The following is a 17835-nucleotide window of genomic DNA, read 5'->3' as shown; positions in this document are numbered from 1 at the left end:
ATCTATCTCCCAATTTCCCCTTTTCGTAAGAACACTGGTCATGTTGCACGATGTACCCAGCCTTCTACAGTACAACCTCTTCTTAATGAATTAGGTCTGCCACAACTCTGTTTCCAAATAAGACCACATTTTGAGGTCCTGGGGATTAGGACCTCAGCGTATGCATTTGAGGGGACACAGTTTGACTCATTACAAGTATTGTTGACACAATTGAATAACTCAGGTTGTTTATTTTAAAAAAGAATCAAAATACTTGTAGTTGTGCCTCACAGTACTGAGAAGCATTGTGTTTGGATGATAACATTTTAAGCATATGATTAATAAGATTCTAGCTTTGAATGAAAAGGAATATCCAAGGTATTGTCTATTGAACAAAGACTTATTGGGTCAAGGTGTCTGAGTTTCTCAGTGATCATGCTACATCTTTGTTTCTGGGTGAAAGCTGAATATTGGCTGATGTCTGCAGCAGGGCTGGTCAACTAACAAGTTCAACAAAGTCCTGTTCATTCCATAAAATAGAAAACAGTGCATAATATTTCTAAGATAATATTAAATGCAGACATAATTGTGGATATTCATATACATTCTAACTCACCACTAGGTCTTAAAAAAACAGATGATTATAATATAAAGTGTAGACAAGTGAATTGAAACCTATCAACTTTCCTAGTGTGAACTTAATCCATTTGTTAGTTAAGAGTGGCAAGTCAATATGGGAAATTATTGGGCTACACACCGTGTATAATAATTTTTACCTTCTTTGGTGATTAATATTAATAACAGCATTCTAACCAATATTGATCATGAGAATGGCAAGACATGAGTCAATTTACTAGATCTTTCCACGAAGTCTGAATATGGACAAATTCACTTCAACTTTATTTAGTTGAAAAGCATTCAATTAAACATTTAATAAAATTTCTTGTTGTAAAAATACAATTCATTTTTACTAGTTTGTCTTAGATTATGTCCTCTAGTAGTATTTATAATGGGATGCTTTACTTTCAGGATGTCTATAATTGCTTGTCCCATGAATTTTAAGATCGAAGGAAGCCACACTATTATGCATGTGCAAATTGATGGCCCAGATTATTTTTAAAGTTTTTTCATATTTTCATCAAAAGACTTTGTATAGCAAGCTGGCATTGTCAATTATGAGCCGTTCTTTAGACAGACTTCCAGCAGAAATGCAGGTTCTTTATATCAGAGTAATCTGCTTTTGCATTTTACTGTTAATAACAGATGCTGATACTGGTAATGATATAGTGCATAATCATACGCATAGTTGACTTACAAAAGTGGATCACTTAGTAGTTTATGGCACAAGTACAATTAAATCCATCATTAAAAATAAGATTTAATTCCACTCTGCCCTGCAGAGCATATGTTTCCTAACAGCAGTGTGCCCAGGGATCACCCACCTGGAAGATAAGGGATCTAGAAGGAGGAACAAGTGAGGGGCGACTGGAGGTATTTGGGATATTTATTCTCATGTAGCAGTTACCAAGGGGAGATATTTTAGATGACTTCAAATATTTCAAAGTTCATCGCTGAGAACAGGAACTGGACTTACTCATTGTTGCTCCAAGGGCCAGAAGTTACAGGAAGAAAATTTTGAATCAATAGAAGGAAGACCTTGCTCATCAAAATCCGTCCAATTATGATACAGGCTCTCTTGTAAAATATGTGTTTCATCACTAAAAATATTAAAGTCAAGGTCGGATAACTATGTCATTGGTGGGCAGAATGGGTTTTTAAATTGAGTGAATCTGGACTAGATGATCTTCAAGGTCCCTTTTATCTTTCATATTCTGTAAGCTCAGAGATAAGAACTGACTTTCTTCCTGCAGTCTTTCTTCAGTAGTCTGAAATCAAGGAAATAAATCATTCTCAACCATCTGGTGGCCTGCATGATCCCTGACCCAATAATATTTTATGATGCATTTGAAACCTGTGAAAAATGCTGAAGAGAAATATAGCAACAATTGCACATTTTAGAAACATTCCCATCAGAGGTATTGTTGGATTTGGCACACAACTCCTCAAATATACATAGTGAGCTACACACTTGTATAAAAGTATGGATTTAAAAGTCACAGATGAATTGGGGCTGGCCCCATGGCCGAGTGGTTAAGTTCCCGCGCTCCGCTGCAGGCGGCCCAGTGTTTCGTTGTTTCGAATCCTGGGCGCAGATACGGCACTGCTCATCAAACCACGCTGAGGCAGCGTCCCACATGCCACAACTAGAAGGACCCACAACGAAGAATATACAACTATGTTCCAGGGGGCTTTGGGGAGAAAAAGGAAAAAAAATAAAATCTTTAAAAAAAAGTCACAGATGAAAATATCTCTGATTAAATCACAGATGAAAATATCTCTGATCGTCAATTTGGTTCCATCACATTCATTCATTCAAAACATTCTATGAGTCCCTACTGGGTTCTGGGTGCTGTTGTAAATGCTGAGGATATCGTGGAGAATGTTGCAAAGAAAAATATCTCCTCTTGTGTAACTTATACTCTAGTTAGGGATATAGACGTTTAACAAGGGAAAAACAGCAATAAAAAATAATTTCAGGTGATGGTAAGCACTTTAAAGACTCTGAATAGGTAATATACTGGAAAATGGCTTTATTGGTCAAGGATCTACTTAAGATAGGATGGTTAGGAGTAGAGTCGCTTAGAAGGTGACATCTGGACTGAGATCAATCCAGCCATGTGAAGATCTGTTGAAGAGGGCTTTTTTGGCCGAGGAGCTACAAATGCAAAGGCCCACCTGCAGGTGGCCTGGACCAATGATTACTGACTGCTTACCTCCCTGTTCTTTGGGATTGTTTGTGTAAGCATGCTGTGTAAATCCTAGGTGTGAGACTTGGCCTCAGCAAAACATCAGTTGGTGAAATATAGGACTAGGGTGCATCTCCTCCTTCTCTCACCTGCTGGGTTTCCCCCCATATTAGTTACTAAAGTTCTGTGTCTACACTTGATCTGGAGAAGAAAAACAGAGAGAAAAAAGCAGAAGGAAAGCTGGCAGAGGGGCCAGCATGGTGGCACAGCAGTTAAGTTCACACATTCTGCTTTGGCAGCCCGAGGTTTGCCGGTTTGGATCCCGGGTGTGGACCTATGCACCACTTGTCAGGCCGTGCTGTGGCAGGTCCCCACATATAAAATGGAGGAAGATGGGCACGGATGTTATCTCAGGGCCAGTCTTCCTCGGCAAAAAAAGAGGAGGATTGGAGGGTTGCAACAGATGTTAGCTCAGGGCTAATCTTCCTCCAAAAAAAGAAAGGAAAGCTGGCAGAGAAAAAGTCTTTGTAGTGCAAGGACTCCCAACCTCCTGCCCATGGACTTGTTCTCTTCTTGGGTGGGCTACAGGGGAGGAGTGATACGGCTGAAATTGTTTTTGATATTTTGTACGCATTTTTTCGGTGACTAGGATCCATAGTTTGCCTAAACTTTTCTTGGGGTTCCATCCTTAAAAGTGTGTAGAACCATGCTTTTAGAGAATAGCTGCAGTGGTTTCTATCTCAGATAAGAAATGAAGCATGAACCTCTCCTCAAAGAGACTGAAAGGCCGTTTGCCCTCTCTGTATGCCACCTCAAGAAAAGTAAATGGAAGTAAACAGGCCCACAACAGGCCCTGCTTCAAGTGGACCAGCTCAAAATATAAAGCAAAGGAGGACAGAGAGTCAAGTCAAATGTACCCCTGAAGACACATTTCTTTGTTTTGTAGTTAGGAGAAAGACCGCTGTTAAAAGGTATTTACTGCTTCATCAGAAAAACAGTGTTCACAGAGATTTATGTAAGGGCTGGACAGAGAGATGGGTTCCACACAGCTGTGTGTCTTTGGGATATTTTTCCTTTAGACCTTAGCTTTTATATGTTCATGTGGTGTTGGGTTTAAATATAAAATATTTGTAATAATTTTCTTTGTGACAAATAATTTTGCCCCAAACCATTCCTGCCTCTTTAGATGAGTGTTTATTTCTTCTCCAAGTAACAGAAAGCGTCTACAAACACGGAGATGGGGAAGGGCAGGGGTGTGGGTGTGAAGGGATGTGATCTTTCTCTCTGAGTCTTGCCTTGCAGGACAAAGAACCCAGACGATGACAAGTAAGTATAGGTCTCCGGCGCTTGCAGAAGGTAAATGGACATGTAGGGGTGCTCCCCCAGGTTGGAGGCGGGGGCAGCTCCTGGTGAAGCAAGTGAGATGGGTTGTTTGAGGTTTTTATTCTCTCAGTTGTGTGTTATCTGCTCTGTGAGCTGAGAGTCGTGAATTCACGCTCTCAGCCCTCGCCCTGAATGGAGGTCCTGTCCCTACACATGTCCTTTGGACTCTGCTGTCCTTGAAAAATGGTGTTTGTATTATAATCTGTGTCCAGTTTTTTTTTTTTTTTATGGGCAGTATTTCAGCCCTCAACATATTTTGTTAACACTCTTCTCCAGTTAATGTCTTTGACCAAGTAGAAAGGTGAGTCAATATTATATGTCTGTTTTGACTAATAGAAAGAACTTTTATTTTGTAATTTTCACACACAACATCCTAAATGCATAAATATTTCCTCAGCACTTCTGAGCCAGAAGTAGAGACACGACAGAGTGTTGTGGATACAAAAGGACGTGGTAGGTAATGGAGTGTGGCCTTCTGGCAAGCTCTACGTAGTCGTGGGATTGGTTATTTTTCTCCCAAGTAATCCTACTCTGAAGTTACTAGTGGGATTCTTCTTAGGACCAAGTAAATTGCTATATTGGAAACAAACAAAATTAGGGGCAAGTGGTGAAAGAGAAGTCCAAGGGAGGAAGCAAGAGGTAACAGCTTAGGCCCCTGGCCAGCTACTGGCCGGTTGGTGCTAATGTAAAGTTAGTCAGGTCTGCGTAGAAACGATCCTCACATCAGTGGCTAGAATAAAAGGTGGAGATTAGATGACCTTGAATTGGCAGTCCTTAATTGTCGTTGTGTTTATGTTTGAGGCATGCCATGGGAGCGCATGGAGGCGGTAGTATTTATTAGGCTTCCAATCTTAAAAGAGAAACAGGTGTTAGCCAGGTGCAGAAAATATTTGGGTGGCATGGGGCCAAAAACGGGCATTCCAAGCAAAGATGTAATAGTGCAAAGTTAAGTCAGAAGCAAGACAGCGCAGCTGGAACATGGGGTGTGAGGAGGACCATGTTGAGGGGCTGGACCGAGCAGGTGTTGGATGTTGAAGATCCCTGTCTGTCCTGCTAACACATGCATTTTATACTGAAGTCTGCCAATAGTTGCCAAATAAAAAGGCAAACGTGTTCACAAATTTGAAGTGTTACAGTAGGCCCTCCTTATCCATGGTTTTGCTTTTCACAGTTTCAGTTACCCACGGTCAACCTCAGTCCAAAAAATATTAAATAGAAAATTCCAGAAATAAACAATTCATAAGTTTTAAATTATGTACCCTTTTGAGTAGTGTGATGAAATCTCCATCCCACCCGGGTGGTGAATCATCGCTTTGCCTAGGGTATCCATGTAGTATATTGCTGCCCGCCCGTTAGTCACTTAGGAGCCATCTTGGTTATCAGTATCTTGTTATGATATAATTATAATTGGTCTATCCATTATCAGTTACTGTTGTTAATTTCTTACTGTGCCTAATTTATAAACTAGCCTTTATCATAGGTATGTTTGTATAGTGTATGAAGAGTTTGGTACTATCTGCGGCTTCAGGCATCCACTGGGAGTCTTGGAATGTATCCCCCACGGAAAAGGGGGGACTACTGTATTATGAAAGGAAGGCTGAGGATGGAGGAGTTGTGGGACTCTGATTTATTATTAATGAAGCTCCATTCTCAGATAAACACACATAGGATGTCTTGCCCAGATAGTAAACGGCAGACAGCTTTCAAGCTCCATGGTTATTTAGATGGAATATCCCCCAAGAAGTTCCATTCTCAGGGTTCTTTTCTATAAAGTCATAGACACTCCCTCCTGGCTCTCTGCTGACTTCATTATCTCCTCAGCAACTGCCGGCAGGGATCGGGTTGACTCTGACTTGGGGTGATATCTGTTTTATCATTCAAAACCTGGTAGGACCAGTTTGGGCTTGGTGGGGCTTTTTATCTTCGGGCTTTGCTTGATCTAATCGGAACTTGAACTATTCGGTCAGTTTTACTTCAGGTATACAAACGCGTTCTTCTTTTCTTTCACTCTCTTTCTGACACAGTTCAGTTGTGAGGTTCCTGTTACCTATTTACTTTTCAAACGATTTTTCCTCTTGTGCTTAATGAGTGGAGACTTGCACATTTTGCCTTTAGAATTTACTGATATGAAAGCCATTGGAATATTTGGACCTAAGAAAGTACCTCACAAAGGAACAATTTTAGATATGTGCCTCAATACATTATGTCGGCCTTGTGGAGAATGATTTGAGGTGAGGGTTGGCTCTTAAGGCAGGGAAATCAGGTAGGAAATTGTTGCAGGTAATTCACGTGAGTGATTTGTAAGGCTGGAATTCAGGTTGTGCTGGTGAAGATGGAGAGGAGAGGATGCCTGTGAAGGGTATTGAGGGAGAATGAACAGCACGATGGATTGGCTATGGGGAATGAGTGATAGGGAAGCGACAAGGACGTTGGACTTGGCCCTTGGATGGATGAAGACGCCATTGATTGAGGGGAGTGGTTGGGCTTGATGAGTTCCATTTTGGAAATGCTGGGTTTCAGGTTCCTGTCAGGTACTCCATGTGCAGAAACCCAGTAGGAATATGAAGATCAGGGGGCAGAACTCAGCCAGAGATATGAATTTTGTGTGTACTAACTAGGGGAAGAGCTAACTCCAGATACAATGGCTTGAATAAGGTGGGAGTCTGTTTCTTTCATCTCCACCACTGAGGTGGTCCAGGCTGCCAGGCAGCTCTGCTGCACGGGTTCATCCAGGAGCCCAGCATGGTGAGACAACTTCATCTCTTTTAATACCTGTCTTCTAGAGTTGCCCTTGTTTTTCTCCAGTTCCAGTCAGTGGGGAGGAGGAAGTGGGAGGGAGAACATCCAGTGGGTTAAGCTCTATACTCGCCACTTCTGCTCATATTCCTTTGGCGTGGGCTTACATGGCTGTGCTAAGCCGCAAGGGAGGCTGGGAAATGTGGTCTCTGGCTAGGAGGCTGTGTTCCCATAGAAGACGTTAATTACAATGAAGAAGTGGAGAACAGAAGGGGCAGGTGTGGGGACTAACAGTTTACAGGTGTTCTCAGTGTCTGTGAGGCACTGAATGCGTGGGAGGAGGTAAGCCCACACAAAGAGATGGGGTAGTGTATGTGGAGGACAGAAGGGAATGGCAACACTTAAGGGCAGAGGAGGAGACACCTATTGAAGGCAGAGAAGAAATGGAAAGCAGTGTCTTGGAAGTCAAGAAAGGAGAGGTTTTTCGAAGTGAGTTTTTCTTAGTGAGGAAGCATGGTTCAGAGGTTAAGGCTAGGCTCCGAAGCCAGACTCTTTGGGTTAAATCTTCACTCTGCTCCTTACTAGCTGTGTGAGCAGGAGCAAATTTTTAACCTCTCTGTGCTTCATTTTTCTTACCTTTAAAATGAGGATAACCAGAGTACCCATCTCAGGGTTGTTTGGAGAGTGAATTAGCATAGTTGAAACCCTTAGAACAGTGCTGTTTGCAGTGTTTACCAGCAGTAATAACTGAGAGTTAAAGTAAATTAGGGACTGAAAAGTACACATTAGATTTTTCACATAGGATACACATTTACACAGCTCTCTCAGCAGGTATTTTACATGCATTCCCTCATGTAAGCCCTAAGACATTTCTATGAAGGTACAGGATTCTTATCTCCATTTTACAGATGGGAAGAGCAAGGCACAAAGAGGCTAAGCGATGGGGCCCAGTTTCACAGAGCTAGCCAGTGACTGAACTCAGCTCTCTTTGATTCCAAAACCCATACTTTTAGATACTAAAATTTTGAGATGTGGAATATGTGGTGAGGAGCAAGCTGAGTGTTTGTAGATTTTTTTCACTTCTAAACTTCAATTTCCTTATCTATTAAATGAGATAATAATAGTATCTACCTCATTATGGTATTACCGAGATAAATTGAGCTACTTACTGAGAAACCTGTAGCAACCCACTTGGGACATAAACACAAATCTTCATTGCATGATGGTAGCTATGGCAATAATAACAATAATTCATTAGCATAGCTATTACAGTAAATAGAGAAATTAGCGATTTATAATTAGATTTTTAACTAGCCACATCACCTCTAGTTTTTCTAGTAACAACAGGAAAGTGCATTTTCTGGTTGCATATATTTGTGCTGGCTGAAGGTAGATTTTCAGGGCAAGGTTTGCGGGGACTTCGTGTGGTTTCCCACTTTGCTTGTTTTAACACCTTCCCATTTCATAGAGATGAACATTTAGGTGGACAGAAGGGCCCGATGAGAGACAGCGATTGAATGAGCAGTTTGTCAATGTTCTGCTCCGTCAGGCAGGGAAGGCCGGCTGCTGGAACGGGCCTCCCTAGGGAGAGCGGCACCTTCTGGGTTTCCTGACTGTAGTATCTTTATAACTGCATTTTTTTGGTAAGAATGAAAAATGTTCAGTAAATGTAGTCTTTTAAACTTGATGACTCTGCCTGCCTAATGGGGATATTCTGAGGATCACCTGAGATATGAGGGCCTGCCATTCTTAAGAAATTAGCAGACTTTTTCTGCTGGGTTTCCTCAGCAGGGGTTTGGTTAACCTTACTCTTCAGAGAACAGAAAGTCCTGTGGTGAATTTTATTACTTGCTGTTTAATTTTTTTTAAGGAGGCATTTATTTCCCTGCAGAGCTTATGATTATCAGTGGAGAACTTTTCATCTAACCCACTTAAAGCTCTTGAACTCATGAACTGCTATCATTCAATTTTTCACCTGTAAAAGAAGTAGGCTGAAGATTATATATTTGAACCTGATAATTAACAGTCATTTAAAAGTGGGGAGTCATGTTTATTACCAAAGATCGATTACAAAAATATCAATACTGGCATGTATTGGCACCTAGATTTTATTTATACTTTATCTTCATGAGCACGTTCAAAGTCTGCCTAATTTTTTGATGTGGCCTGTGAATATTGAGTACTGAAAAGCCATGGGGGTTCTTCCAATTTTAGAAACTCATTTTCAAGATAGATCAGAGAATAATTTCAAGTGTATAATTTCCTCAAGTGAAATGAGCCATCCTGACATGACTTCAAATAGATTCCAGGAAATGTAGGGATTAATGATTTTTCTCTGATAAAAAGGTAGTATCATTATTTACAGTTAATAGTTGACCAGAATTTTAATATTGCAGCAAATAAAGTAGGTCAGCCAATATGTCTTACTCATACCTTTGAATTATCTGACGTTATTCATGTAGGGCTAGCATAGCTTTATTTAAGAAAGAAAACGTATTCCAGGTAAATCAACTCAGGGCATTTTATTTTGAGACAAGCAAATAAATGCAATTCGGTTCTTTCCTATTCTGAATAAAACACCCTTTGTGAAATAGAATGCAGTTTTGAACTCTAAAATTTCTATTTCCTCTTTTGACTCACTCAACAGAAATGTTTGTTTATGCAACTAAATGTCTATGAATAGGACAATAGATTATATAGAAACACATCTATATTTTTTTCTTCTCTAGACTTGGTGTCTTGCTTTTCAACAAAAGTGTCCAAGTTTACCCTGAGAAGTGTAAACATTATGCATGATTATTTGACTGGCTCAGAATAAACTCACAACTTGTGTTCAGACTGAATTACTTCAGTGAGGATGAGCCGAATGGATTGTAAACCCTGGAGCTGTTCTGATGCAGAATTTAGAGAGTGGCTGAGGAGAACGGTTATTTTATATACAGAAATCTGGAAAAATATTGACTGTCTTCTCAAGAAGAGGAATATTCTTTTGGAAAGTTAATCCTTAACTTTAAGTAATTGTGTAAAGAAGTCACTGATGCTCAGCATGACATCTAATGTGCTCCAGGTTTCTACAATGCCTTCTGAGTCTTGAGAGAAATACTAAATTGTGTACAGTATAGAGGGATTTGTGCTTTTATTTATATAGTTACACCCTGTATCGTTTTTATTAAATAAAGGATTTAATGCAGCATACAACAAAAATATGCAATGAATTAATAATAAAATATAAATAGAATTGGAAAGTCAGAGCTAAGTAGATATACTTAACATGAAGGCAAGCAGGGTTGCTGTTGTCGAGTTTCATATTTGCCTCTGAGCTTTCTCACAGCCCAGGTGAAAAGGAGACATAATCATCTCCATGACTTTAATGTTAGGACATCAAATATTCTAGTGTTTCAAAGGGAGCAAAATTCTAAAGTATTTGTTTCAAGTGGGATTTTATATCTACTACTCTAAGGTACCTAGGAAAATATCTTCAATACTATTTTTCACAAACTTTATAGAGCAATTTCTTATGGTGTTCTTCAATCCATGTCATTAAAATACTCCTCAGTGGAGAATAATAGCAAAGGCGCAGGCTCATATATTCCAACGTGGCAGATTTTGGTGTCTGATTTGATGCTTGGACATTGAAAGTACCTAGAGATGTCAGTTGATTTCATTTGTTTTAAATAATCTGCAGATAACACCTCTTTTTGAGAGGTTCTTGATAGAGAAGCATAAAAATATAATTTAACAAATTTCGATGACAAACTTAAGTACTAAAATTCTGTCTTGTTTGAGGGGTTATCTATGTGCTTTGTATACTAAATGGGGAAGTGATAAGACTGACATATTGTTATAAAAATTGAGGAGTCTACCTAGGACCTTTTCTTTGAATAAACCACCCTTGCCCTCTATGACATGGAGATAATCTTCAGGGCCCAGTGATCCAGAAGGAGGCCAGGTCCTGACTATGTGCCATATGATCCAATCCCGTGTCCTTTTCCCTGGAGGACCTGAAAACTTTCTTCATGGGATCCAAACCTATTCACAACAGCCTTGGTTGTCTTAATAGTTTATTGCATTTTCTAGTTTTTTAAAGTTAAAAATCAGTGATATTTTCAAAGAAACATTGACAAAATCAGCACAATTCAGAAAGAGATCATCAGGATGATGAAGTGTATATATTTGGAAAACTTAAGGGAATTGGGAATATTTAGTCTGGAGAAGAGAATGGTTAGAGGGAAAACAATGACTCTTCCAGTATGACTCTCTACCTTATGGAAAACAGATTGTCTGAGAGCAGAACTAGGACCAATGCATCTCATTAAGAAGACAAGTTCCAAGGCTGTGTGGACAAGGCTGTCTGGTGAGGCAAGGAGTCTCTCTCATTAGAAGTGAATTTTCTTTGATGGCTCTTTTGGTGTGTATTTGAGCCACACTTTCTCATTTCTTTCCACACCTTATAGTTTTTTTTGTTGGGAACTGGACATTTTAAGTAATATAACTGGCACCTCTGGAAATCAGAATCTCCCCCCTCCCTTCAGTTTGTTGTTGTTTTTTCATTAGTGACTTTTCTGAACTAATTCTGTAAAGTCTGTATTCTTTATGTTTATGTGGCCACTAAAGTCTCTGCTCAGTTAGCTAATGAGTGAACAGAGATTTCCTTAAGTGCCTGGAACCAATAAGTCTCCCAGCCTTTGCCAAGGGTGTGCAGAGCCTCAAGGTTAGGCAGAGGTGAGATCTGAGAGCTTTCTTAGGTGCATAGCCCTGGGCAGGAGCACCGCCCTACTTATGTATATAACTTTCTAGATCCCCACAAATATGTTAGAGCTTTGCCTAACCCACTATGGACTTCACATCCTCCTGCTTCTCCTTTTTAAGCTTTTTGACTAGCCCAGTGTGTGCCACTGTTATCTACTACTTTAGGCAGCCTCAGTGTTCAAGAGTTACCTCTGACTGCTTTTGACAAACACCTCCGGGCTAGGGGGAAAATGCTATTTCCGTGGTTGAGCTTCTAGTCAGGTCAAATAAAAACAGCCTTTCAAGAGGTCTTCCGGGGAACCAGCAAATAGGACAAATAATGACAATTCTCTGGGAATGGGGTTTTGAAGCAGATCCAACCCTATTCTGTTGCCTCTGGTAGCCAGGCTGCTGGTTTTCACCATGATTGTGCGCTGTTGGTTTTCCAGGCTGACTGCAGAGCTGGGGAGAAAGGATGGGAATAGGGTAAATTAAAATTCCACAAAGCTTGCTGTTCTTACTGCAATTCAGGTGCCTGTCTTGGATACATTCTCCTCAGGTTGCTGCCAGCCTTTGGTTAATTTTCAGAGTTCTAAGAAAGTTGATTCTGACAATTTTTGCTAGTATTTCATTGTTTATATGGAGGAGAGATTATTCAGAGGTCCGTTCTCTGCCAATTTTATTGATGTCACTCTAGAAGGGCTTTAGCCGTATTTTTAAAAGATAAAAAGTTGAACTCATTGACTTCCAAGGTCTTCTCCCACTCTAGAAAATTTAATGTTAACTAATATATTACATTCCCACACCAACCTAGATGATATAATTTACTGTACCTTTTTTATAGATGTGATTCCAGTGTGAAAATATGAAACACAATAGACTGTAGCTTAGTTATCAGTCTCTTATTCACAGATTTAAAAAAGAAATATTACCTTTCCTGCAGTTTTTCAGTTTAGAATGAAGTAGTCTAAAGGGATGGGAGATCTTATACCAATAGGAAGAACCAAAAAGGTAAAATTTAAGCACCAAAGAGTACTAAAAATGTAAAAATGAAATGATAATTGGCAAATAGCATTTCACAGTGTTGAATCATGAGCATATGTATTTCTTGAATGATTTACATTTAATTCTGAAATTTACTGCAGTTATTATTCCCAAAATATTGATAGGCCCATGCTAATTCTTTATTTATTAAAGATACATGTTTATAATTACTGAAAACCTAGATAAGGAATCAACTAACATAATGCAAAGCCATTTTATATCAATTTCTTTACAGATAGATATGATGACCTTGTGCTACATTACTTGGCAATGATGTTAAATGATATGTCCATATAAATTAATTTTCCAAATGTCTGAAGCTAAACCTTCTCAATTTAACTATTTTTGATGTGTCTCTTTTCAAACTATGTTTAATATTTCTCTGCTTAATGAGGAGGCTCGTGATCTAACGTCCCAGGGGCATATAATCATTTTGGATTGTTACCTCACTGTCCTGGAAAAGCAGTCACAACCACCTTGGCCCTTGTGGGCAAGGGGTGTTTCGACAACACTCAGAGGCGACACAGTACTGTGTTTTTGGTGCTTTCATACTCTTAAAAAGTGTTGTCAATCAGAAGGACCTGCAGCTGGAATATGCAACTATGTGCTGGGGGGCTTTGGGGAGAAAAAGAAAAAAAAAAAGAAGATTGGCAACAGATGTTAGCTCAGGTTCCAATCTTAAAAAAAAGTGCTGTACCTCATACTTGTCCATTAATACTTGCTTTTCATAGATTTTCCATCTATTTTAATGTGAGCTTTCTAATCTTCTGAGGGCTGACAGACCGGATAAGAGCTGACACCTGCTGAGTGCTTACCATGTATTAGATCCTATTCTAAGTGTTTAAATGTGTTTGTTCATTTAATTTTCTCAACACCCAAAATGCATAGAATTATGTGTAAACGTAATAGTAAATGGGCTCTGATAGACTACCTGAGTGGAACTCTTTGAAAAGTATCTGAACTTTGGTAAATTGTCTTTGTGATGTCTATTTTGATTTCCTACTGTGTGTGTGTGTGTGTGTGTATTTGTGTGTGTGTTAAATAGGTAAGATGGCCATAGATTTTATTAAACCAATGTTAAGTAGTATTAAGTTATAAATATTTTAATTCACTTTTGGTGAAACTGATGAACATTTGCTGACCTTTTGCTGTTAATTTGCATCACATGGTGTACCAGAAAAAGGTAGTTATTCAAATTGTCTATGGCTAGTTTTATATAATTTTTAATTTTTATTTGTTGAGGATAATGCCTTACTAGGGTACAGTTACTGATCAATATCTTTGGAAATCTAGGAATTATGTATTATTCATTCCTCCTCTCAAATATAATGTATAAATTAACAACTGATTCAGTCATCTTGCTTTCCTTGATCTAGTTGTGTTCTTTGTAGAATCTGGAGAAGAAACAAGGAGGAGGTTATTTAAATAGTTAATTTCTTTTTATTCAAGTGACTGCCTTAATAGGGTAAGCCCTGAGTCACTTTTACCTCAAACTCAAAATAAAGGCTTTGAAAAGTCAAGTTCTTGTTAGGAGATAATTTCCTCTGGGTCTTATGCACTTCTGCCTGTCTTGACAGCAGAGGCACTGGTGCGTTTGTTCTGGACTATATTTTCAAGGATGTTTGCATAGAAAACAGCCTTGAAGATACAGATAGTGTCCGCCTTCACAACAGGTTTGTTTACTGTCTGGTATAATATAGATATAATAAAGTATAATATAGTATAATAAAGTATAATATAGTATAATAAAGTATAAGATAGTATAATAAAGTATAAGATAGTATAATAAAGATAATATCTCCATTGCAAAAGATAGGTATGCTTACTGCCCGTTAGAAAAGATTAGGGTTCGCTAAACTTGGGATTCCCCTCCCAGAATGCATCCCGTGGTGTGGGCAGGCGTCATCTGGCCTTTGTCATTTCTTGCGCTTGGGACTCGAGGAACGGACACAACTCTGGCTATTTCTATTGCTATAAGTAATAAAACCCTTTGTCTCTGTCTTCTGCCAGCATCCATGAAACTGTGGCAGGCTAATCGTTAGCTTCCAAGTAGAGTGAAATCTCAGAATCTTCAAAATTCATGAAATTTGTTATAGTTGTAAACTTCCTTCTAGGTGTTCTCCTTAATTTAAAATCAGCCTCCCTTCAGAAGAATGAATTATTGTTTCTGTGCTGTGCATTCACTAGAGACATGGCAGCTAGCCTATGCTTTGGTCACCTGAGAGATGACATGACAATTGTTAGTTACTTTCTACCTCCTTTTCCCCCTTTCCCCAGTGCCACCCCACCCCACCCCCCATTTTCCTTTGTCATGGCTTCTCTTTCTTTTACTTTTTTTCCTCCTCTCTTCTTTCAGAATTCTCTTCTATATCTACCATAGGCACTCCTTAGCCTTTTGTACTTAAAACTAGACAGAAACAAAAACTTAAATAATCTTTTTAGATTAGATATCTCCGGCCTGTAGAGGAGCTAAAGATACCCTTCAAACCCTTACCTGGTAGAACTAGAAGTTGCTGTAATGGGGGAAGTCAGCCCATGTGTATTTCTGGTATAAGCAGTGGACACAGGTGTGTGTGCATGTGGGGGGTAGGGGGAAGGGAACAGGTTGAGTTCCACCCACCAGCATGTTTCAGCAGCAGACTAGGGAAACATTCCTGGTCCTTGGGGAAAAGTCTTTGACCAAATGACCTGTAATCTAACAGTGAATACAAATAATAATATTATAATAAAACATTATTTTTAAATATTTTGGATCAGTCTGTATCAGGGGTCAGCAATCTGTATGGTCTGTGCCCCAAATCTGGCCTACTGCCTTTTTTTGTACATGAAGTTTCATTGGAACATAGACACATCCATTCATTTACACACTGTCTATGGCTGCTTTCGTGTTACAGTGGCAGAGATGAGTAGTTGCAATACAACTATATGACTCACAAAGCCTAAAAGATATACTATCTGTCCGTTTACAAAAAATGTTTGCCAACCCTTGCTCTAAATGTTATGTTTTTCTGTCAGTGGTTCTTAATTTCAGGTTGTGAGAAAGACAGAAAAAGGGGCACGTCCATCAGAATCACCTTGGGCAGGCTTTTCAAAAAGTACACACGTCTGTCTCTCCTCCAGCTTCTCATGGGCGTTCCCTGTTGAGAGTCACTGTCTTAAACCTTATGATTCACAAAGTTTAGTTCCATTAACTGATACAGACCTTTGTTTTCCTTATTTTGACCATTTGTAACACATCCAAAGTAATATTGACTGTGTTATTTTTTTACAGGGTTGCGGGAAGAAAATGTATTCCTTTTTGAGAGGAACCAAACAACTGCAGGTGCTAAGGTTTCTGGGAATCTCCATTGGAGTGACACAAATCCTGGCCATGATTCTCACCATTACTCTGCTCTGGGCTCTCTATTATGATAGAAGGGAACCTGGGACAGACCAGATGATGTCCTTGAAGAACGACACCACTCAGCACTTGTCATGTCACTCAGTAGAACTGTTGAAACCAAGCCTGTCGAGGATCTTTGAACACACATCCATGGCAAACAGCTTTAACACACACTTTGAGATGGAGGAATTATAGAGAATGTCAAAGAAGGAGGCTACAAATTTATTTTATTGGACTTGTGAATTTTTGAGCACATACTTATCTGTTTCAGAAATGTGTAAAAGTAAAAATGTTGCCATAAAAGGATGCCTAAGCATATAATTTTATATCCTTTAAAATGAAGAGGGAAAAGTTCTGTGTTATAAGACACCACCTAGACAATAGTTGATGCCCTTTATAATGCTGAGGAAAGATCCAATACCCACTTTATAGCCTATGTAAGATTTTTTGCTAAACACAGTTATGCTCTGGGGTTTATGCCTTGGCAGTTTGACCAGCATTTCTGCATCCATGAAAACACGCCATGCTATGGTGGGATTGGAGCTACAGTAAAGTCTGATTTACTTCCATAAGCTTGCTAGTATATGAAGTACCAATTAACGGCTAACATAGGAAGTTAGACAGTACTAATGACTTTTATTCCTTGGTGAGATATTCTTTTGAGGGTGGATAGATTATGCATAAGAAAACTCTGAAGATTGGTGACTACCTAAATGTGATTTTTGCTGGTTATTAAAATATTGTTACTACTTAGAAGAGCAAACTAACACATTGTCTTTAACTGATCAGGGATCTATGTGTATATAAGAGTCTGTGTTAAGTCTGTATAATTCAGTAGATTTCAGTTCTTATAATGTTAAGAATAACAATTGTGAAAAGGATAAATTTATCCTGTATAGCACCATTATTTTTAACCTTTCCTCTTAATAGAGCTTTAAAATTCTGTCCTGGGTTTATATTACATATGCAACTGTTAATTTAAGTACTTAACCACTAATTTTGAAAAATTACCAGTGTAATACACAGGAATCATAGTAAGTCAGAATGTAGTCTGGTCTCTAGGAAGTTTTAACAAGAAAGCTTACACATAACCTCATTCATTCGGCAAAGACTTGGATGCTATCCTCCTCCCAAACTAAGACTCTTTTTGACACTAAACACTTTTTTAAAGGAGCTTATCTTTCCCTTCTCCAAAAAAGAAACAACAGTTTCCAAGTCTGAATATAATTCTACAGGTAATAAGGTCCCTTTTCTCCAGCAAAACCTTGTGAGAATCATTAAAATAAGTGACAATTTAGAGATTTTCTTTGCTTTATTTCACTGATTAAGATACTATGGTGAATTACACAGATTATTAAATTTTTTACAAGAGTAAAATATATTTATTTGAAATGGGAAAAGTGCATTTTACTGTATTTTGTGTATTATGTTTATTTCTCAGAAAATGGAAATTGAAATGTGTCAATAAATATTTTCTAGAGAGTAATAATTTGTCTATGTCTAATTCTTGTACATTATAAGCACTTTTACCACTTGAGAAGATTAACAAGAAAAAATATGAGAAGAAATGATTAAATAAAGTAATAATAGTAAATTTCAAACTCTGGAACTTATCTTTAAGAGCGTTTATCTTCACTGAGAGAGGAGAAAAAAATGCCTACTTACTTTTCAAGTTTGTTTTTGAGCTAAATGATAAATAATATAGTTGTTTGATAAAATATAAAAATATGCCCATTCATGTTAATTTATCTTAATGTTTTCATATCCCATTAAAAA

General features: G+C 38.6%; 1 protein-coding gene across 5 annotated transcripts in view; it reads left to right on the top strand.

Annotated features, from left to right (window-relative positions):
- TSPAN12 (tetraspanin 12) overlaps positions 1-17549 on the top strand; it is a 111918-nt gene extending 94369 nt beyond the window's left edge. For all 5 annotated transcript variants that reach the window (XM_070264951.1, XM_070264952.1, XM_023639555.2 and 2 more), the window contains one exon: positions 15949-17549. In XM_070264951.1, the coding sequence (XP_070121052.1) occupies positions 15949-16254 (306 nt within the window). In that variant the 3' untranslated portion in view covers positions 16255-17549. The remainder of the gene's footprint in view (positions 1-15948) is intronic.
- Positions 17550-17835: the final 286 nt, after the last annotated feature.

This window comes from Equus caballus, chromosome 4, assembly GCF_041296265.1.
Source record: "Equus caballus isolate H_3958 breed thoroughbred chromosome 4, TB-T2T, whole genome shotgun sequence".
NCBI classification, from domain to species: Eukaryota; Metazoa; Chordata; class Mammalia; order Perissodactyla; family Equidae; genus Equus; species Equus caballus.
This window is presented reverse-complemented; position numbering and strand designations above follow the sequence as displayed.